This window comes from Cannabis sativa, chromosome 6 (assembly GCF_029168945.1).
Source record: "Cannabis sativa cultivar Pink pepper isolate KNU-18-1 chromosome 6, ASM2916894v1, whole genome shotgun sequence".
NCBI lineage: Eukaryota > Viridiplantae > Streptophyta > Magnoliopsida > Rosales > Cannabaceae > Cannabis > Cannabis sativa.
The window spans coordinates 75,488,026-75,510,575 of record NC_083606.1 but is presented as its reverse complement, the minus strand read 5'-3'; the positions used below and the strand labels follow the sequence as shown (position 1 = coordinate 75,510,575).

Here is a 22,550-nt window from a genome sequence, read left to right as displayed (position 1 = left end):
GTACTAACAATTATTTTTTATCGAAATAGTGAAAATCTATCATTTCTTATAGTGGTACCCCTTTGTGAAATGTGGCCCGGACCCATCTCAAAATATTTTTTCCCACTAATTACAATGAATTTGTACTACTAACTACTAAGACTTGAATATTAATAATGGTTTTAAGTTAAATTAAGTTAAAATAGCCCCCTAATTCAAAAACTAAAAATATTCTTCTTTTTAGAGTAAATTTTAACAAGTTTTTTCTTACTCTACTGAAACATGTCTTTAAAAGGGCCCACAGTAGACTTACCCAATAATATTTCAAAAAGTAATGGTAACTATGGTTAATACAATTTTTTTATTGGTATAATTACTTTATAACAATTATTAAAATATATGTAAAAAGAGAAGAAAATAAAAGTGAAATTAGAAGTAAACTTAACTTTTGTGACCAAAAATATATACTAATATATTTTTTTAAAAAAAAAAAAGAATTATAGATTATACTCACAATACTATCATTGTAAATTTTTAAAAAATTTCGAATAGTTTACAATGTTAAAAATAGGTATGAAGTTTTTTGAACACACGTGATAAATTAGAGTATCAAGAATTTTATTTCCGATATAGTAAACTATTAAAAAAATTTCAAAAATTTACAGAAATAATATTATAATTATAACAAATACTGCTATAAAACAAAATTTAAAAAAAAAATATTCCCGTATATAATTTCAAACTTAGAAATTGTAATTAGCACTCTTCTTTTTATTTTTCTCCTAAATATTCCAAAATGTCAATTAAAAATTTTCAAGTAGTTGATTGAAAAGTGGTTAGTTTCCAAATGTTAAATGCAAATATAGTTGATTGTCTACATTACATTACATATCGTTGGACAAATCATTTTATGTTGTGTTGTGTCATCATATGGATGTAAAAAAAACCTGTTTGTTACGTTGTTCATAGCTAGATAGAGATTAATACTATTTTAGGGAAAAAAGAAAAAAAAAATTAAAAAAAAAAAAAGAAATAGAAAGTGATTGTATTTACAATATCCGAAATTTACAATATTCTCTTTTCCCTTCCCTAAACCCTTTCTTCTTCTAAGATTAAAAAACAAAGGAAAAACCATTCTTCTTCCCCAACTACATTCATTCCCCCTCCATTCCATTCCATTCCTGCTTTCATAATATAACAGCCATGTAGACGACGAGGACGAGAACGACCAAAGAATATTAAATTGGACGAAATAAATACGGGAAGAGATGGGGGCGGCTGCTGATGATGACTGATAATGATTCCACGCTGTCAAAATTTCCTCGCTCTGGGAAAAATACAATACTATACACAAAGTGGAAAAACGCCAATTTTTTTAGCCACTAAGCTTTGACAAGAATTGATTTAGATTGTATTCTTCGGTGTACTGTGAGTGATCCCATAGCTCTTCTAGCCCACCAAGAATGGCTTTTAAACCCTTCTTGCTTCCCGGTAACTTCGCATCTCCATCGAAATTATTATCCGTTTGCTTCAATACAGAAGTTCCCTGATACAAAAAAGTTTAAAAAAATGTTACAACTTGTTTTCATTTATTTTTGGATGTCAAGAAAAATGTAACAAATACCTTCTTAGAAGTCTCTGCTGATGCAAAGAGATCGAGTAACTGATCGGTGTTCATTGTTTTCATGCTGGCGTTTTCTGAATTAATCACTGCATTAGCAACCGAAACTTTGAACTTTTGCAAGCTCATGACTTTCTCTTCCAAGGTTCCGCGCATTATCAGACGATGAACGTTCACTACTTTTTTCTGACCTAATCTGTGTGCTCTATCCATTGCCTGGACATTTTAATAAACATTTTGGAAAACAATTAAGTACCTCCTCTATGTTAGTTACCGAGCAAATTAAATTATTACGAAAAAGGTACAAGCCACAACAGAATTACCTGAAGATCTCGCATTGGATTCCAGTCGTGCTCCATGAAAACAAGTGTGTCCGCCGATGTCAGGTTCAGCCCGAGGCCACCGACTACAAACAGAATATAAGTTACTTCCTAAGTGGGCCTTTTATACGACGCAAGCCTATATATAAAAAAATGTATATCTAAATGTAAATACCGTGTGTAGTCAATAGCAAGACATCAATAGTAGGGTCTGAATTGAAAGCTTTAACAATGTCGAAACGTTTTTCTGGTTCAACCGATCCATCCAACCTCAAGTAAGTTACACTGCTTCAAAAAAAAATACGTAAAAACTATAGTCTGTAAAAAGGAAATAAAAGCTACCATAATATTGATTCACCAAGAAAACTATTACGGAAAAAAAAAACATACTATGTCCAGAAAGGCCTACCTTTTCATGTAGGTCTGAAACAAGTCTCTTTCTATAATGTCCAGAAAGGCCTAGAAGAGATGACATAGTTGGATAAGAGAGGTACACGTACAACTAAGAATAACAAGCAAAAACAAATCAAGAAATAAATGGTGCAAAGAGTGAGCCACACCTTATGCTGAGCAAATATTAAGACTCTATGCTGACCGACACCCACTGAAGCATCAGAATTAGATGCATCAACGCCTATCCCACACTCTTCCAGTATCTCCTGAAGTGCAACGAGTTTGGGAGAGTGGCAAGGTCTATGCAATTCCGAAATTGTGTCGGAACTAGCATGTTGCTCAGAAAAAAGGCATTCAATCGAATCGGGGATCTTATCTCCAAGAACAAGCAATGGATGACTACAAAGTTTTAACAAATATTGAAGTGCCTGCGAGATTAGCATGCAAGAGTGAGTATGAGACATTACAACAGAGGAACTTGTCTAAAATTTAGACATGCAACCAAAATACACGATATAAACAGCCGTCTTTTACCTGGAAAACATGTGAAGATGCTTTGGTTGATACACTGCTTCCTTCTCCTGTATCTCCTGACTCATTCGATTTCACAATACTTGAGATTTCGTGTTTTACATGTGAGCCGGAAAATTGCTCGTAAAGTTTTAATTGTACAGGGCTCAGGTCGCAGTATCTGTCTTGAATAATTTTCTCTGGAAGATCAGACAAAACTTCATCCTTTGTTCGTCGAAGGAGGAAAGGCATGACCTATTATTAGATTGGAAATTCTTCAGTAAAAGTCTTCTACTTTCTCAACTATTACAAACCAACAACATAGATGCATAATTTTTCTTGAAAATATGTTTTCGTCAAAAAGAATGTTTACCTGTTTGTGCAATGCTTCCATAGCTAGTGCCCCCGCTTCAGCATCCTTGGCAGAACATTTAGGATCTCTGGCTGCTACTAATGGTTTCCCGTAAGTGGCTTGGAACTGTCCAGTGACATGGTAGTACCATAAAATAAAATCAAATATCAACCGAAAATAGGTTTGTCAAAAAAAATAATGTTTTGTCAAAGCACACCTGTCTCTCAGTTCCAAGGAAGCCCGGCATTAAAAAATCAAAAAGGGACCACAAGTCCATGACGTTATTCTGCAACAAAAGGTAAAAATCAAAACTTCAGAAACCTTTTGTTTTCAAATTTCGACAAAATATACACACAAACCGGTAACCAACCTGAATTGGTGTTCCACTCAAAATCAATCGGTGCTGAGCTTTTAACTGTTTCACTGCATTTGTAATTTTAGACTTCGCATTCTTTATGATATGTCCTTCATCTAAGATACAATAATTCCATAGAAGCTTCCCAAGATGATCAATGTCTTTACGAATCACATCATATGATGTTATTATTACATTATGCTTATCAAAATGATCTCTAAGAGAAACGCGGTCTTGAGCAGAACCAACATACTGAAGAGTAGATATGACCGAAACATCTATATACTTCTCTATCTCAAAGGCCCAGTGTCCGACCAGGGTTGACGGGCAAATAATCAGAGATGGTGAACAGCTCTCATTGTTATTTGAAGCACGGCACTCAACTATGTCAGAAGCCACAATAGCTGATGCTTGAAGTGTTTTGCCAAGCCCCATATCATCACATAAAATTCCATGAAGCTTGAAACGTTTTAAGAAAGCCAGCCAATTTATACCTTCTTGTTGATACCTAAATAGAGAGAGTTAGAAACTTAAATATCAGAGAAAATCTACACATACTTACATGTCCCACGGGCTCACCAAGAAATAATAATAAGAAAAAAAAACAATGATGATATGCAATTCTATGTTTATTTTATTTTAAAAAAGAGCATGAAGACATGCTAAATGTCACTCAAATCAGTAACTGCATGAAATTTGTAATAATGAATATGCATTTAACTTGTCAAACAATTGCTCAAAACACTTTGCATCTATCACTCCATTTGATAATGATACCGACCTCCTTAGTGTTACTTTCAAATCAGTAGAGAGTTTGTAATCATCGATATTGGAGTTGTCAAGTAGTTGCTCCAGAAACTGTGCATCTTCGGAACTCCTAGAGAAACTATCGCTTAGTCCAACAGGTGGGGGAAGGCCTCTTGCCAATGGAAGAAGAGGTACAAGGGCGGCAAAACTATGTGTCACACTTTGTCTCACAGACTGATCACAATCACTCATGCACCTTAAAAGTGGAACAACTAACAATGGAGAATAGGAAACAAGCTCCTGACCCAATCCCTGAACGAGCAAACTGATCAGCATGCCTGCACCTTGTCTTGCACTAACAGAAGAATTATCTCCTAACATCTGAATAGCATTTTCAACTATAGCTCCCATTGCATGTACTGTCATTGACTTGGCCATTGAAGTAATGCACCGAGAAGAAGCTAATCTAACAGCTATGTGGGGATGACGAATGCAATAGAAAAGGCATGGAAGAAGGGTGAGAAGTTTCGGTTTAAGTGCCTCGTTTAACAAAGGAACAATAGAACGCACAACCTGCACATGAGAAACAAAAGAGAAAATGAGGCAACAAGATAAATAGCTATTCTACCACCACAGCAGAACAGGTTAGAACCAACCACTATACAGCAAAATGCTAATTGTGACCGCAGTCCACAACAAAAGGAATGCATTTAAATGAACACGTAAGCAGCACACAACAAGATATTGAAACAAATGAGTGATAATGAAACATATGTTCAAATGCCAATTGAGGATCAGCAGCAACAAACGCGTACACTTGGGCGATTGTCGGTACCAAAAGAAAATGTAAAAACCAGAAACACAACACTTAGGTGGCAGCATTTGGTTGGAGGTAATGAAATGAATTGGAAAGGAAACAATTTTTACTCTATTCCTTTACTTGGTTGCATAATAAAGTATTCTGTGATTCTAATAGAATGATTTTTCCGTCATTTTGGTGGAATGACTATTCTGTTTTGAAATGGAATGAATGACCGTTCCAATGCAAGATAAAAAAAAATTATTAAACTTTTTATCAATTATTTTTATGAATTTTAAATTTGATTCCATTCCATTCTTATTCCTAATCTTATTCTCATTCCTCCCAACCATACGCCACCTTAGTACAAACATTTAGTTAAACAAAATGTAAGCGGTCCTAATGTTATGTAGCGTCACATCTTCAGGGTCACAATGAAATTAAAGAACACGATGCAACTAAAAAGAAAGACTGAATTAACCTGGATGTTGTTTATCAAAATTTGAGGATCCTGAACAGAGTCAATAATTTGTGTAACTTGATTCTCATTTGGAGTTAAAGAGGAGTCGTTAGTGGTAGGGTTAAGAACTTCTGCCAGGCAATCCCACAATTTAGGAAGCTTATCAAATAAAGAAGCACCAAACTTCTCACAGAGATGCTTCAATGCAAGTTCAGACCCTCGTCTGCTAATGAAGCCCTCAACCTTTGACCGGTCTTCACCACCAGCAATCATCTGACCCTTCGTTTTCTGCTTATTAGTCACGGTCCCAAATGAAAGAAGATCTTGATCGTCAATAATTCCCTTGGAGCCAATAACTGCAGCTTGAGGTGTCTCGCAAGGATCCAAGCATGTTAGAGTACATACATTCTTAATTAATTTATCATTTGGGCTAGGCTTACGCGAAACACAATAATAAATAAGTTCTGCAAGCGCTTCAGCAGCCTTCTCTTGCAGTTTCTCCTCCTTCAAAAAAAATAAATAAAATAAGTTAAAATATGGGAAATATTATGATCATTCTTAACAAATTCTACTTAACTTGTATCCAAAGTAACTACCTGTTCTCTTCTGATTGAAGCCATTAGAGGCAAGATAATTGGATTAAGCCGCGCGGGAAGCTCTGACATCCAAACAACTGCCGCAGCAACGAGGGCAGAGACTGAAACATGGAGATTACTCTGCATACCCATTCCAGAAAGCAAAAACAAGAATATTGAATAAGAGAGAACATTTTCAAAATAGATTAACTTTAATAACAATCAATTCTTGAAAGTACCTGAACACATTTCAAATATCCTGAAGTTGTAAGAAGTCGTTGCTTTGCTGACTCCATATCCTCAAGATGTGGAACAGATTTACTCCCGATATTATCATTACACAAGGCTGGAACATTGGATGCAAAACTTATGGCATCATCCGCACTCAAAGTTTCACAATCAGGCTTTGTAATTGCTGACAGGTTATCGAAGATACCCGATGATTCCATAGTACGTAATAACTGACTAGCCTCACCACGCATCTTAGAATAGGTTCTTGAAAGCTCTAAATAAGGTAGAAGTGATTCTTTAGTAGGGAATGTAGGATCGGAGCATGCCAACAAGTCCAACAGCCAATTTCTAAGATGACTGGGAAATCGAGACATAGTTCCTTGATTTTCATTTGAACCCCTGACTTTTATCTCTTTGAACCAAGAAATTAGAATCATAGATGCCACCTGCAGTGAATGAAGTTGTGAATTATTAAAGGAAACGTGAGGAGAGAGAAAGTGAGGACATAACTGTCCGATCCAATGACGCATTATTACCTGCCGCTGGACACCAGAAAGAGAGGCCAGTGCATTCGATAGTGGATCAACAACATGTTGTGTAGACCCTTCTTCCAACATAGACGCAAAAATGCCCAATGCTGTTGCTGTGACCACTCGGGTATGAGTCACTGACATTTCCACATCAGTACCAACAACAATCTTAACAGGATTAATGGAAGCCTCTCCCATTCTCTCATGTGGAATAGCTCCATTTGTAGATTCTAAGGAGATATTTCTATAAAACTCATTTTCAAGATTCACAGCTCTCATTTTAGCTGCTGCTCTAAAATGACTTTTCCGTGGAAGAGCAACCGGCCAAAACATTTTTGTAGCATCTAATACCGAACCATATGGAGTACTTGCAAGCTCAATCCAAGAAGACATGTACGACCTTGCAGCAATTTCCAGGTCCTCCTTCGGAGACTAGAGTCAAACAATATAAAGTAAATTGAATGAGTCCAGTTAGTTAAAGTAAGCAATATATAAACCTTGAAAATAATGTTAAGACAATTCTAAATACCTGAACAAGGAGCCTCCAAACTCTCTCAGAACATTGCAAAATTTCATCATTTGAATCCAACAGCAAATTCTGGAAGACAATTCGAAGGGTATCACCGAGTATAAATGAAGGCCAAAATGAAGAGCTACCAGAGTCAGAAATGTTCCTTTTATATCCAGCTTCAAGCAATCGCTCCTACACAAATGAAATAAAAAAGCAGAAAATTATTAGAGAACATAAAAAATGTAGGTTCCTGACACAACTTTAAAATGGAGAAACACACAAAAGAATGTCAAAAAATTCTAGGCAAAACTACCCTTGTTTATGTTTCTCAAAAAACAAAATCCAAGCATCAATAATAAATAGAGGATAGAAAAATTTACCAAAGTGCGAATAGCTGAATAACGGACCGATGTGATACTATGTCTCATAAATGGCCATAAACGTGGAGCCAATGTTGCTAACATAAAAGGATTCTCCTGCAAATTCACTCCTCCAGTATCATCAATGCAGCCTACCTCATTTAGATCAAATCCTTGGCTATCTTTCGACCTTCCCAACATTTTAGGAAATATTTCATCCTGGGAATAAATTTCTGCTAACAAATTCATCACACTGCAAGTGGATAGCAAGTTCTTCAAAAATCTTAAAAATTACGAACTATTAAAAGTATTGAAGCGTTAGAAAAGAAAAATAATATCACAGCCAAGCATGAGTATTACTTAACCAGTCATTCAAGCAAAAGGAAGAAAAAAAGAGAGTATTCACAAGAGGAACTCAGGGATTTGAAGAATTTCTATTCTGTCTTAATTTTTTAGTAAGCTAGGTACATAACATACATACAATAATACAGCAGAAATCAAAAGCAAAAGAGAAAAGAATAATGAAATTAAATTGATGAAAGTTACCTGCTCGTAGATGGACTCAAATCATCCAAATCAAGTAATATATCCCATAGCAACATCACTATGGAATTCAATGTCTGACCCTGTAAGCTAACAATTGCAGCGGCTGTTGGAATCAAAGCATCAGCTGCCACAGCTCGAACATCATCATCAGGGTCCTCCAGCCCAGCTTTACATGCGGGGAGAACACGTCCAAGCAATTCATGAAGCATCTCCTAATAGAGATGTCAGAGAAATTCATTAACAAAAAAAAAATAAAACAGGAAATTACACACAAAACTCGATTACACATTGACATCATTCTTGTAAGCATCCCTTATTCCTTATACCTGAATGCTAAATTATTAAACTGTAAACCACTCAATAGAATTTCAGTAATTCAAGATTTTATCAATTAAATATGAAAAAAGATAGCACGGGGGTAGCTCTACGGAGATCTATACCTTGCTAGGCTGCTAATTTGCTCTCCCTAACGTATCAGCAGAATTTTCTTTTTTCCTTTTAAAGAAAGAAACAACTTTGGATGTATAACAAAAATATACAAAGCAATAGAGATCAGAAATGACCTCGTAACAACCAAAAACAAAACAAGATCTTAGCACAAACCTAACCCATTTAATACAAAATACAAATCCCATTCCCCACTAAGATCTGGAAAGATATCCCCTTGAAGTCAATGGGTTTCTAAACCGAAGTTGCAACCCAAAATTTAATCTTCTCCCATAGCCTTTCGGCTGATTCTTCCCTCCCTTCATATTTTTCTGCAGTTCCTTTCAAGCCATACAGCCCAAAAAATAGTAAGAATGGCCGTTGTACACAGCTTTGATATCCTCCTGCCTCCAGTTTAGTATAAATCTATGGATAGTCATTAGCATCTAATTCCCTCTACTGATAGAACCATTATCCAAATTTTCTACCCAGAACTCAGATGAATAATTAAAGTTGGCATCTGTCATCAAGATGCATGCTTCAGGTTACTTTATTATTTTCAATTACTAATGTTTATACTTAATGCAAATTTACAGGCAACAAAAGATTCAACGGAACCTTACTCAAAAATTCCTTTTTTAATAGTGACTTCATTTCATGATGTCTCATATCAACCAATGTTTGAAGTAACTTTAAATCTAGCATATCCACATTATCACTAACTTCTGGAGACACAAATATTTACCTTCCTTACAGCTACCAAATACTTGATACCCAACAGACTTCCATGGCGAATCTCCCATTCTGGTCTAAACTGAACATAAATAAATATCAGAAGCATAATAATTATTCTCAATGGAACATCAAACAACACAGAAGCCTGCACTTAAGAGTTAAGAACAAAAACGCATGAGCTTACATGAAATTTACCTGCATCTCCAGCAAGATAGTCAATGTTTCATGGAGTAGAGTGGGATGCATGTACTTGAAAACAACACCTAATGCCTGAGCACAGGTTTCCCGTACTGGTGCAACAACCTGATCAGATACATAATCTCCAAAACTGCAATTGATCAACACAAAAGTAAAATGTATTATTACAGAAGGCATGGAAGAGTCAGATCAGAAAGCATGATAAGGGGAAAACAGCTATAATAACTATAATACATTTAAAACAATGAGCTAAAGTTTTAAACAAAGAGCATACCGGTCTAGTGATAAAACACAAAGGAAACGGATTGCACATTCTTGAAGAAATTGGCAGTTCTTAAGCCATGAATGCCTAGCCAATTTAATCCAGTTCATCAGCTCAGAATTTTCAGATATGTTTCTCATCACATCTGTTTCCTTAATGCTGGAGGAGTCCTCGAACAAGGCCGTTTCAGTTACTTCTTTATTTGAATACAGTGTAGTCTCTTCTTTATTCGAATACTGTGCAGTATCTTCTTTATTTGAATACAATGTAATATCTTCTTCCTTCGAATGCAATGTAATATCAAGGTGAGAATCTGATTCCACCTTAACAGTGCTAACATTAGAGAACTCAGTAACGGGCTCAGCGGGCAGATCACAGATACTATCATCTTCAACCTTTATATTGATGTCAGTGTTACAATCTATGTTGGCAACAGACATTGTATCCACCCATGGAGACGACACATCAGTAAACTTTGGCATTTTCATGTTCGGTTCAAACTCATCAGTTGGACCTTGTATATTCAAATCAATCGCTCTTTCTCTCTTCATTCTATGTGATACAAATTCATCTTCTAGTTGAAAAAACTGTGCACCATCCAAGCTCAAGTCAGGCATAAATACTCCAGCAGAAGCTCCTTGGTGAGTTAAAATTTCCCTTAGAGCCATCACACTTCCATGCCGAACTTCCCATACTGGAATTAAAGGTCAAACAATATCATTTTAGAAGATAAACAAATAATGACATGATATTGAGCCAAAATAAGAAATCAATAGCAGCAGCAACTGCAAAAGTCTCAAAAGAAATAATTATAATGATAACTATAGTGGATATTGATAATAACAGCCATAGTAACGATTGGCAATAATTAAAGTTGATGTCAGCTATAATAAACGGTAATACTCCCAACAAACACAATGTAATATCAGGACCAACAACAACCCATACAATTATAATCATTTTAACTGCAATAGAGTATGCAGGTGAAACCATTCCCATCAAAAAATTACATGTGCAGGCATACTCTTAATAATCAACAATGAGAGACAAATAAGAGGCATACCAGGATCAAACATATCAAGTAGAAGTTGCTCGACAAAACTATGGAAAGGCCACAATCCATCTTTGTCATGGTCCGAGCCGTCTTCATCATCATTAACATCCATAGAGGCCTGCATACAAATAATTTAAAAAGGCCACATGAAAATGAAAATTTTAATACTCTTACATGGCTAGAAAGTGAAAAGTCAAGTTAATTTTCCAACCTAAGAAAGATAACCTAAAAAGTAAAATATGACTAAACCTACTAAAAGCTCCAACCATCAATAATGGGTTCATTGAGCCTGATTAAGTTGACCAAGCCACAATGGCACTACATTTAAGAGTTCAACTATTTATTTAAAATCAGCATACTCAATCACAATAGTATTATTAGAGAAATGTGCTTAATGACTGTTGATGCTTCGTTATAAGAAGTGAGACAAACGTATTATAGTAAATTAAGATTAAGATCACAACCAAGCTTTATCTATTGACCACCATTACCACCCCCAATTCTTGGCGACTTCTGTTCGATCAACATTTTTCTCCACATTGTTTCTAGAAAATGAATTGATAGCGTGAACACCCTTTTCTTTTCAAAGACCACCTCTTTAAATGTTGTCTTTTTGGTGACCATCTGTCTGTATGTCATCTTATTATATCCCAAAAGTTCCCTGCTCACAACAGTTGGTAACTTCTTCTATCCCTCACCCTCAACCTTCTAGCACCAACATTTTTCATAATACCATAGTATAATGAAAATCCTTTTACCTCAAAAAGAACATTTCTATATGATTGACTTTATTCTTTGCCAACAACATCTACGAACCTCCTCAAAACATTTTGAAGAAAGCTTACTCACCCCCACTTCTCACATCTTCCAATGCCACTCCACCCACATCAAACTCCATTGACAAATTAACAATTCAATTTCACTCCCCCCACCTTTATTTGTTTGGCCCTCATTGAGCACACTTAACAAAACACCTTGTATTCACTCCACAACTCTCTGCTACTGAGCTGTTTAAAACTAACCAACTCACAGTAATCTAATAAGGAAAGATCTCATAGAAATCTATCTAGAGGTAGATAATGCCACGGACTACTATATCCACATATTCTTGGCTAACAAATAAAACAAGGATTTATTTATGTATTGTTCAGAATTGGAGATTAGGGTAGGAAATAAAGCTAAATTTTTAAAAAGATTCATAGCATATAACTCTAAAGTTTTCCATACGGTTATATATTCCACAAATTGATGAACCCAAATTTTTCCCTTTACAATTATATATGTCAAATAGAAAAGAGAAGCAAAACAAGACGTGTATGGCTCACACAAAATATTAAATCATATCATTTTCCAACTAAATGAGCAACATAATCTGATGTTATTGTGTCAAGACAGTCAATAGCTCTTAAAGTTTTGGTTGACAATACAATAGGAAGGAAAAAAATAAAAAGTATAGATTAGTTGGCATAAATACCTTACTAGAACTTAAGGAATCGGCACTTAGGACCTTTGGCACAGTCACATTCTGTACACCCAACACCCTTGAGTCGCCATCCTCAGACCAACCTTTCATTTGGTCTTTTGAGCTAATTTTTGCTTTTCGTTTGAGAAGATTCCTTTCTCTTGGACTAGGCCTTCTCGACATGATGTTTGGAACCATATCTGCAACTAATCGCTGAATATTATGTGGTACATAAACTCTCTGATTTATTCCATTTCCATGAGAGCTCTGCATAATAAGGTCTTCATCTCTTATCATATCATTTACATCCATGAACTGCTCACATACTTCCAAGCCTGCGTCAAGTAGCAATGAGCTTGACTTTAACACCCGAAGACAAATAATACCACAGAAGGTGAGACGTGTAATCTATTTTATAAGAAAAAAGTTTTGATAGACATTTTCTCCACAACACTCGTGTAAAGACTAAAGCCATAAAATAATTAAACTACTAACCTAAACGTCGCCGAAGATTTTGCTTCTGACGAGCCAACCTTTCCCTTGGGTTCTTCAAACTATCATACGCAATGTCATATTCCTGAGTTCAAAAGTGGTATGAGAAGGTCTAATTATATGCATACACAAACAACTAAAAAAGATCTTATGTAGAGAATGGAGATCTTTGTTGTAATTTAATTTTATCTATGGGTATTTGAGCTTCTTATGTACTTTTGTATTGTTTTGGCACTATATTGTTTTAGTTCGTTTTGTGCTAAAGCGTCTGTATCCATGGTATTCTTCCGCCTCAAGTGAGGGTTTCAATAACATATTGGGGGAGGGGTCAGTCTAAGAAAAGTTACCTCTTTCTCTTTTTTCAAAAAAACAATAAAAAAAGATCAATCACAGATGTGCTTCATCCCCAAGAGCAGGAGAGCATTTAGGAACAACAATATCTTAATAGTATAAGTTTTGGGTTTGATACAAATGTCATTGAGCACCACATGAAAATCAACAGAATGTAGGTTTCAAAACTACCTGTCCTCCAGATGCCAATAAAGCGCCAAACTCGAGCACTTTGTTGATATTAAAGCTGTAGTTTGTAGACAAAAACTAACATCAATATGAAATTAAAGAATCATTACAATTGAAAAAAAAAACAAAAACAAAAACAAAAAATGACCTCCTGAAAGAGATGCCAGCAACGTTGGAATGAAAATCTGGCAATGCAAGCAAATCTTCAGAAATACCAGGCATTCCAAAGTCAGACAATTTTGATTTGAATGAAGAAAGAAGTTGAGGCAAAGATGTGTGATTAACATTCTCAGCTATAGCCCCAATAGCACGAGCAGCAGCAACCCTCGTATCCCAGTTTTTGCTACGAAGATACTGACAAACCTAATACAACAACACAGCACTAAAACTACTAAGACAAAGAAACATTCGACCTTGAGCTTTGTATTGTACATAAGATAATAAACAATACCTTTTTCAAAAGAGATACCAAGTCTTGAGGATGCGATTTGGCTATTTCCCCAATCTGACGAGCAGCAGTGAACCTTGTGGACTGTGACGAACCAGCTTTTTTTTTTTTGGTTAAGGGAAAGAAATTGAAACGGAGAACAACAAGAACAAAGACAATGCCCTATAATATAAACAAGAAAGCATCGAAAGGCAAAGGATACTGTCCAAAAGAGTGAGCAGACGATGAAGACGAGAAGATTGTTGAGCTGCCATTATAGCTCATCACACCACTTCTATATCTATCAAGGTACGTAATTATATTCCGATACTAATTATTATCCTTCTTCTTCTTATTCAAGAAACCCTACATATACAAATAAATGCAACCATTGAATCACCAAAAATCTAGGGTTTCCAAAACGAACAGGGGGAGAGTCTCGAGAGACAATAGGAGCAGCATTTGCGAGGTGTAAGCAGAAAAAAGTAAATATAATTTGAAAGAATGGAATTGAATTGAATAGAAAACAAAAATGGAGAAAGTAGATCCATGTAGAGAAAAAAGAAAGGGTTGAACACTCACTTGAGAAGTAGAGATTAGATTAGGTAATAATAATGAATGAGGTTGTGGAAAAGCGGTGCAGAAACTGAATGCATCGAGGTCGGAGCCGTGGATTGAAGGTGAAGAGAGGTTCGTCGTTCGTTGTTCTTCTTCTCCGTCGCCGTCGTCGTCGTCGTCGTCGTCTTCTTCTTCGTCTTCTTTTCGGTTATGGTTGGTTCAGAGACGAGCGAGACGGACTTCGTCTTCTTGATATTATGATTTTTTTTTTTTTTTTGTTATTTTTAACTTTTTATTTATATCAATTCCAATTCCGTATTTCGACCTATTCTTTCCTTTCTTTTTCTTCGATTCTATAATAAAAAATATATATGGTATTTTTCTAAACAAAATAAATGAAAAGAGTATTTTCATAAAGTATGGGATTTTTAATATTTACTTGAACATATAATAAATTTTAAAAACAAAAAAACGAATTTGTGTTTTGTAAATTTTTTTTTTTTGTTTAAGTTGGGTTTGGGGTTGAGGTCCGGATAGGGTTGGGTTAGAGTCGGGATTCGAGGTTAGGTGTTGGGGCCAGGGTTTAGGTCAGAGTTCGGGTTTGAGTCCAAATTCACAGACTAGGGAGCATGCGTCATCGATGATGTCGATGATTGTTGAAAATAGTGAAGAAGAAAGAAAAAAGTTACGGGTTACTTGCTTGTTGTTTAATCTCCGTACTTTGATCAAAGCATCGAAGCTCTAAGATGGTGGGTTATGCTTCAGGGTCAAGTTGGGGTCTGGTGTCGAGACCAGGGCAAGTGATCAAGTCCAGTTCCAATGCCAAGGCCGAGGCCAAGTTAGGGTTTGTGTCAAATTGCGAATCGTATATGAAGTATAGAAGTAATTTTTTTTGTGTGTGATGTGTAAAAAATAAAAAATCTGTTTATAGAAAACATTGTCAAAAATTGAGATTGATAATGTGATTGATTAAATGTTTAGGCTTATTGAGAAGAAATTAGGATTGTACAAATATGAAAATCTTGTCAAAGTTGATGTAAAACTGAAGAAAAGCTTTGCGTAACAAGTTACTCAATAGATACTATACTGATTGATCATGTTACTTTTATGATCGATTCTTACATAGTCAATCTACTTAGTTTTAAAGCCAAAGATGTGATTGTGAGTCATTAAATCATTGATCTAATAATGAAAGATAAGTATAGAATCAAGAAGTTTAAGCAAGTGCATCATTTCATGGCCACAATTAATGGTGTTTTGACACATAAATACATACATATAAATAATTTTGGCTAAACTAAATGGGCATTCAAATTTCAAAACTTGAACAAATTTTTATGAACTTTCAATACTAATCTACAAGTTAGTGAAATTCTATTGCTAGTTCTATGAATATTCTTCACCTCTTCTGAATCTTGCTCTTGATAATTTAAAGCCTCAACTTCATTTACAACCTGAATAAGACCACAATTAAATAGAAACATATATGAGAAGAAGCCAAATTCAGAAGAAAAACCTATTCAACTTAGGCAAAGCTAAGTACTGCGCTTACCCCATTAAAGCTTTGTAATTCGGAGTCCTTTATACCGTGCAAGTAGTCTAACCATAATAGCAAAAAGAAGGGTCAGTCAAAATATGAATGTTCACTAAAACATACAATGACAAGATTCAGTATTTATTCATCGTGTTACCACCTGAATATGCCGAGTCTTTGAATATCAGTAAGCTGCAAGGCATGAGGAGGACCGAAAAAGGACGGGGATTGTCCAACGTTTTATCGTCTTTATGGTTTTCTTCCATCAATCTTGAATGGGGAGTGAAGTCCATAACAGCAGGTGAGCCAAGAGACAGAATCGCCACAACCGGGAAATAAGCTGGCCCGTCCTGGTGTGGCTGCACACAACACAACACACAGCCATTAGATTTTGGACAGCCACTTGGGTGTTCAAGACTAAATATTTTGACCACTTCTCATTCTTAGACTTAACTAGAGAATGGAGAAATTTGATATAATTTTTCTTTCAGAACTAACAAGTACTGTTTTTATTGGGTCCGGTCTTGCTTTTGTGCGTGTTTTAGTTTTATGCTTAGACTCTTGTAACCATGGTTTTCCTCCACCACAAAGTAAGGGATTTCAATAAATATCGGGTAGGGCCCGTCTAAGACAACGGCCTCTATCTCTTTTTCAAAATAAAAAGGATAACTTTTTCTAAGGAGATACAAACTTAGATTGGCCGGAGAAACTCAAGGAGACTTTCCAGCCAGCCATCGATTCATCAATATGCATCATAAAATTCAAATAGCTAACAGAAAAAGTACTTGAAACTCACAAGAAACTATGTATGAAATGACCTACCATGATTCCTTGGTTAGGGAGGTATTCGTTGATAAGAACATGATTGATCGGTGCAGGGAATAATCCTGTTTCTTCACATATTTTCAGTGTAACCTTTGCTAGCCAAGGTGGCACTGTGGCAGAGTCAGTTTTTCAAATCAGAAAATTCTCTTTAAACAACAGAGGTTACACATATCGAGTTTAACTCGAGAAGCAAAATATAATTTACACATATCAAAGAGATGTAATGAACTTAAAAAGTAAAAGTAAATCAATTGTGTATTCACAGATAAACTTGAAAATCCTGCCTAGAAATTTTAGCAGCTAAGCACCTACATAAGTGTCCCCATTACAGTTTCAGCTCGGGACACAACGGAAATATCTGAGGAATTGAATTGAAATGTATGTGGCCTGTAGAAGTATATGGATGCAAATAAAGGCGCCTTAAGTTAATACATAGGAAATGTGTTCTAACTTTGATCCATTTGCCTTTGAATATAAAATATGGCACAAGATTTAGGTTGTGCTTGGTTGAACACAACATAATAATCCCCTCAAGAGTAACTTCACAATGAGTTGAGCATGAGATCTTATTATCTATACTTTTGAACAAATTATACAGATTTAAACAAGATAGAGAAGAGAATAGAATAGGGCAAGGGAAATGAGGAGTAATAAACAGAGAATGAGGAAAGGAAACAAGATTAAAGGATGAAAACCTCATTGATTTCACAGTAAGTAATAAGTATAATATAACAACTAAGGAACAGAAACACACAAACATAAATTTAGAGCATTCGAAAAAGAGAATTTATAATCATTTGCTGGTTCTCTTTAGAGGCTCAAACAGTTATGTTTTTTCATACAAATCTGTTGTCTCCAGCAATTGGGGATCCCATTTCCGTACCAACTCAACATATGCTTATTGGAACCTATGTATTAACTAGCGCTAATCGCGGAGCTATTTGTACAAATAGGTATAATTTAGTGATGCACTCCATAAATTCATATTTCCACTTAGAAAAAGATTAAAATGCACTGCATAACTTCAAATTCAACAAGAAAAATCAGTTAATATATCATAACCTTATATGTCTAATGATTTTGCCACTTACATGGTTGGGCTAGAAGACCCTTTTCATGCACAATACCACCTGCTAGGAAGGAAGAACCATCCATGAATAACAAAGTCAAAAGAACTCAAATTAAAGTAAGATTTAATATAAACAAACCCCAATTCTGTAGCCTTCTATTCTTCAAGGACTTCCACTTTGAATGAGGAGCTCCATTGATCTTAAATAAATAAAGAGAATAACATGAAAACACAAATGACAAATATATAATGATTATATGTAAGATTAAAGAAAGGGGAAAAGGCATTATCTTACATTGTTCAAAAGAAGGGTTTGTTGATCATGTGTTATGAAGTCAGGTATGTACATTAGAGTTGGTAAAGACCCAATTTTGAACTTATCAACCTTGTTCTTGCTGCTGCTGCTGCTGTTGTTGTTGTCTTCTTCTTCCATGTCTGTTTTCACTCACTCTGCCAATCCATCAATTCTAAAGAAAATGAGAGATATTAAAGTAAAATGGTGATGTGGGTTGTTTCCAATTTCATTCGAATCAAATAAAGTCTATGGCTTTAATGCAATCGAGTGATGAGAAAAGAAAAAGAAGAAGCTGCAAATTAAGGACTCAAATAAAACCTAACCTAATTGGGTACCTTCTCTCAATCAGAAAATCCAATTACACTTTCAAATTTGTTTTGTGATAGGCTTAACGAAAACTTTTAGTAGTAAAATAATCTTGTTTAGTCCCAAATCCATAGTAGATTTGCATGTAGTGAGATTATTTTATAAATTTTAATATTTTACATTTGGTAAATTTTAATTTTTTTATCCCATAAGAGTTAGAGAAAATTGGATTGTACGTGTACTTTACTTTATTTATTTTAATTTTTACTTTTATTTTCATATTATTTAAAATATATCTACTATTTTTATAGATGATTATACCCCTTAAATACACTTAAAAGGGAGAACAGGAGTATATTAAACAACTCACTCATAAAAGTGGGTAAATTTTAATGAAATAAAATATGAAAGTATTTTTGATTAATAGATAAAAAAAGAGATATTCTTCAACTTATCCCTAAGAGTTAAGTGTAATTAGGGGTGTTCACGAATTAGTTTGGTCCGAATTTTTTTAATTTTTGAACTAAACCAGTATAAAGGCTTTTTGAATATTTGAAACCAAACTAGACCAATAAATTTCTCAAATCAAACCAAACCCTTAAGAACGGTTTGATTTGGTTTGAAACCACGGTTTGAGTAGAATTTAAAATTATTCATATTTTTTAAGTAATTGTACTATTTTTATTAAGCTTTTAATTTTATTTTTCAAAATATATATTTAACATGATAAGTAATAGATCTATAACATATAAATAACGATATAAAAATATTCTCAAAAGTCAAATATAACATAAAAATCCAAAATTCATTTAATAAAAAACTTGACACACAAAAAAGTTCAAAATTATACATATAGTCATATATAAAATGTATATAAATTAATTATTTATTTATAAACGGTTCGGTCCGATTTAACCGTTAACTATTTATTACGAACCGCAACCGAACCATTACGCCGTAAATGGTCCGATTAGACCAAACCATCAAAAACAGTTTCCCCAGTTACAATCTACAGTGGTTCGAATTGTCGTGGTTTGGATTAAACTGCGATTTTCAAATTTATATAAACAGCTGTAAGTGTAATTATTAAAATTTTATATTTTAAATATTAATTACTAAAAAATATATCATTTTCTGTAATGTGAATTCATTTATAATTATTATCTGATATTTAAATACATTTTATATTTTAAAATAGCATAAGTAATTGCATAATTAATACTTTTAAACACGCTTAAGTTACTAATTTTCCTTGTTGCCAATTAAATTAATTGTAAGGAAAAAGTCACTCTTAATATTTTATTTTACTTTTTTAACATAAAAAATGTTGAAAAATTCTATAATGCACTCTCTTAAAAGGGATACATCGATACATCTTTATCTATTTTAGTATTCGAAATAATTTTTTAGTCAAATGTTTTTTATAGTCATGTAAATTATAATTATTTAAGACATCCTGCAAAATTTCAAAAAATTTAAAAAAGTTTAATATGTCAAAAATTGCATTTAAGCAGTGTGTTGCACGCGTGACTATTTTATTTTATACGAGTATAAAATAGACTGTTTGAACATTATTTTCTATATTGTAAATTATTTCAAATTTTGTAAGATATCTTAAATAGTTATAACATACATGAATATGAAAAAAATTAGACTGAATATTTTTTTAAATGCCGAAACAAGTAGAGGGTACATAAATACATCCCTTTTAATATGAGGTGCATTGTAGAATCACCCAAAAATGTTAATGTTATTTTTAATAATAATTTTAAATTTATTAAAGCAATAACTTTAAAAAAAAACGAAATGTAAATTGCATAAATACCTTTAAAACAGTTCAAACAAATAGAAATATCATATTTAAATACCTTATATAAAAAATAATTATCAATTAGACAAATATTTTTTTTATGCGGTGATCAAAATCACACATGATTAACAAAGCAGCAATCCACAATCGGCGAGACACCTCCTCGAACCAGGATAGCTCATCGTCTAACTGAAGGGCATGCTTTGCCAAATCATGTACTGCAGAATTCTAATCCCGAGCCACATGGGACAAAATTGTCCCCGGAAATTTAGACAATCAAGCTATAACGTCTTCAAAACAGCACCACATCACATTGAAAAAATACCTTCCTATTATTAATAATTGTCTCCAGAGCTAGCGAAACTGAAAAAATTATATTAGAATGACAATCTTCAAAATAAAATTAATATACAAACTTAAAATAAAATGACAATCTTCAAAATAAAATTTGAAATTTCATGCTTAAAATGCCCTATAATTTTTCCCCTAAATGCATATTTATTAAAATTGGTACTATATGACAACTTTCCTAATTTTCCTAAACTACCCCTCCCATTTCAAACCCCTCCCTCTCATCCTCTCTCTTCCTCTCGCACAGCCGCCAGCCGAACCGAGTACCCACTCCTCACAACCACCATTTTTTCAACTGAAGCTCAACCCCGTCCCCACCGTGCTTCGTCGACGCTCAACCCCGACCCACCCACGCCGTCGACGCTCAACCCCGACCAACCAGAACCGGCGACCCCGAACCCCACGAAAATGCCCCCCTCTCTTCCTCTCTCTCACCGTGAGTGACCGCCCCACTTGACCGCCCCCACCATTCGACCGCCCCTACCCCCAAACGCACCACCACGGCTCACCTCCACCACCCACCCACTGTTGACCGCCCCCTCTCACTCTCTTCGTCTCTCTCTCGAAACGAACAGAAAAAAAAAACCATATGGTCTGATGGTCGGACCACATGGTCCGATGGGGTCCGACCCAATCGCACCCCATCGGACCATGTGGTCCGACCATCGGACCATATGCTTTTTTTTTTCAATTTGAGGAAAACGAAGAGAGAGAGGCACATCGGTCCGATGGTCGGACCCATGGTCCAATGGGTCCGATTGATCGGACCCCATCGGACCATGTGCTTTTTTTTTGTTCAATCCGAGAGAGAGACAAAGTAGATAGAGGGGGGTATTTTTGGGGTTTTGAAAAAAGTGTCATATTTTTTGTAATATAAAATGTATTGGTTTAAAGAAAAATTTGAACATTTTTAAGTATAGAAAATTAAATTTCCCAAAATAACACGCAACTCATATCATTAGCTCAACATTACTAAAATAATAAAAAAAAAACAACAAAATTTCTAAAAATAACTAGCCAAAGGTATTACCCTTTGGCTAGTAACAATATACTAGCACCCTAATATAACCTGCTGAAAAGCAAAATAAACAAATTTTATTTAAAATTAAAGTTATGAGTAAATTCCCTGTAATTGTAGACCCTCCACAAAATAACCTACAAAATAACAAAAAATAAACTCTATTACCACTCAATATAATGAAAAAAGATAATATGAAAGAACAATGATAAATCAATCCATATTAAATATAATTAAGGACATAAAAGTTGAAATACTTATCTGTTAAAAGCGAAAAAGTCGTTGAAGTAGAAATCATGAGCACAAAAGGAATCACTTCTCTTGCCAATTGACCATACCACAAAACTACCCTAAACAAATAGGGACAAACCATAAAAAATTGTACAAAAGCCATAAAAGATACATAAGTCGTAAAAGTTATCAAAACTATCAAAAAATATAGTACAAAAAACTTGAGTGGTCTTAAAAATACTTTAAACTTATATTAATATTAATTGAATAATTAGTAAAAAAAAACAAGGGGCTTTTTCATTTTTATACTTCAAAACAGTTTTTTTTTTTTTTGTATTTTTACGGAATTCTACATAGAAACCCCTATTACAACTAGTACTGCAACCTAAATTGCAGCAGAAAATCGTACAGAAACCCCTGTTGCAACTAGCGCTGCAACCACTTTAGAAACCCAAATCGTAAATTTGAAAAAAAAAAATTAAAAAAATAGTATATGGGGTAATTCCCCAAAAAATAAATCAAACAATTATATATATAAATAAATACGAATAATAAAAAATATTAAAAAATTTATCAGATTTATATAACAAATCTATGCATTAGACAAATATTGATATAACGAAATATCACTATTAAATATCTAACAATGTTAATTTATTTTTGGGAAATTTACATTCTAATTTCATAATT

At 34.3% G+C, this 22,550-nt stretch overlaps 2 protein-coding genes across 5 annotated transcripts; both read right to left on the bottom strand.

The window, feature by feature from the left end:
- Positions 1-885: 885 nt before the first annotated feature.
- Positions 886-14,711, bottom strand: LOC115696531 (TATA-binding protein-associated factor BTAF1). Of its 2 annotated transcripts, none has more exons than XM_061117680.1 (29): positions 14,446-14,711; positions 14,087-14,229; positions 13,888-13,982; positions 13,585-13,799; positions 13,440-13,494; positions 12,921-13,002; positions 12,438-12,760; positions 10,973-11,081; positions 9,922-10,603; positions 9,634-9,777; positions 9,460-9,523; positions 8,289-8,500; positions 7,764-7,995; positions 7,402-7,575; positions 6,879-7,304; positions 6,351-6,788; positions 6,133-6,252; positions 5,558-6,040; positions 4,312-4,850; positions 3,546-4,038; positions 3,393-3,461; positions 3,197-3,301; positions 2,848-3,078; positions 2,481-2,741; positions 2,330-2,379; positions 2,096-2,205; positions 1,924-2,006; positions 1,604-1,816; positions 886-1,525 (listed from the first exon to the last, which is right to left on the bottom strand). In XM_061117680.1, exons 2-29 carry the CDS (start codon positions 14,136-14,138, stop codon positions 1,355-1,357), a joined length of 6,231 nt encoding a protein of 2,076 aa, XP_060973663.1. In that variant the 5' UTR covers positions 14,139-14,229; positions 14,446-14,711; the 3' UTR covers positions 886-1,354. The 2 variants fall into 2 exon arrangements, with proteins under 2 accessions (XP_060973663.1, XP_060973664.1); XM_061117681.1 differs by having other exon boundaries at positions 9,460-9,528; positions 9,645-9,777; positions 14,446-14,710.
- Positions 14,712-15,625: 914 nt separating this feature from the next.
- On the bottom strand, positions 15,626-18,607 carry LOC115698282 (alkylated DNA repair protein ALKBH6 homolog). Of its 3 annotated transcripts, none has more exons than XM_030625496.2 (8): positions 18,480-18,607; positions 18,145-18,299; positions 17,989-18,049; positions 17,872-17,910; positions 16,778-16,890; positions 16,116-16,314; positions 15,974-16,020; positions 15,626-15,875 (listed from the first exon to the last, which is right to left on the bottom strand). In XM_030625496.2, exons 2-8 carry the CDS (start codon positions 18,280-18,282, stop codon positions 15,738-15,740), a joined length of 735 nt encoding a protein of 244 aa, XP_030481356.1. In that variant the 5' UTR covers positions 18,283-18,299; positions 18,480-18,607; the 3' UTR covers positions 15,626-15,737. The 3 variants fall into 3 exon arrangements, with proteins under 3 accessions (XP_030481356.1, XP_030481355.1, XP_030481354.1); XM_030625495.2 differs by having other exon boundaries at positions 18,468-18,585; XM_030625494.2 differs by having other exon boundaries at positions 18,145-18,491.
- Between the last annotated feature and the right edge of the window lie 3,943 nt (positions 18,608-22,550).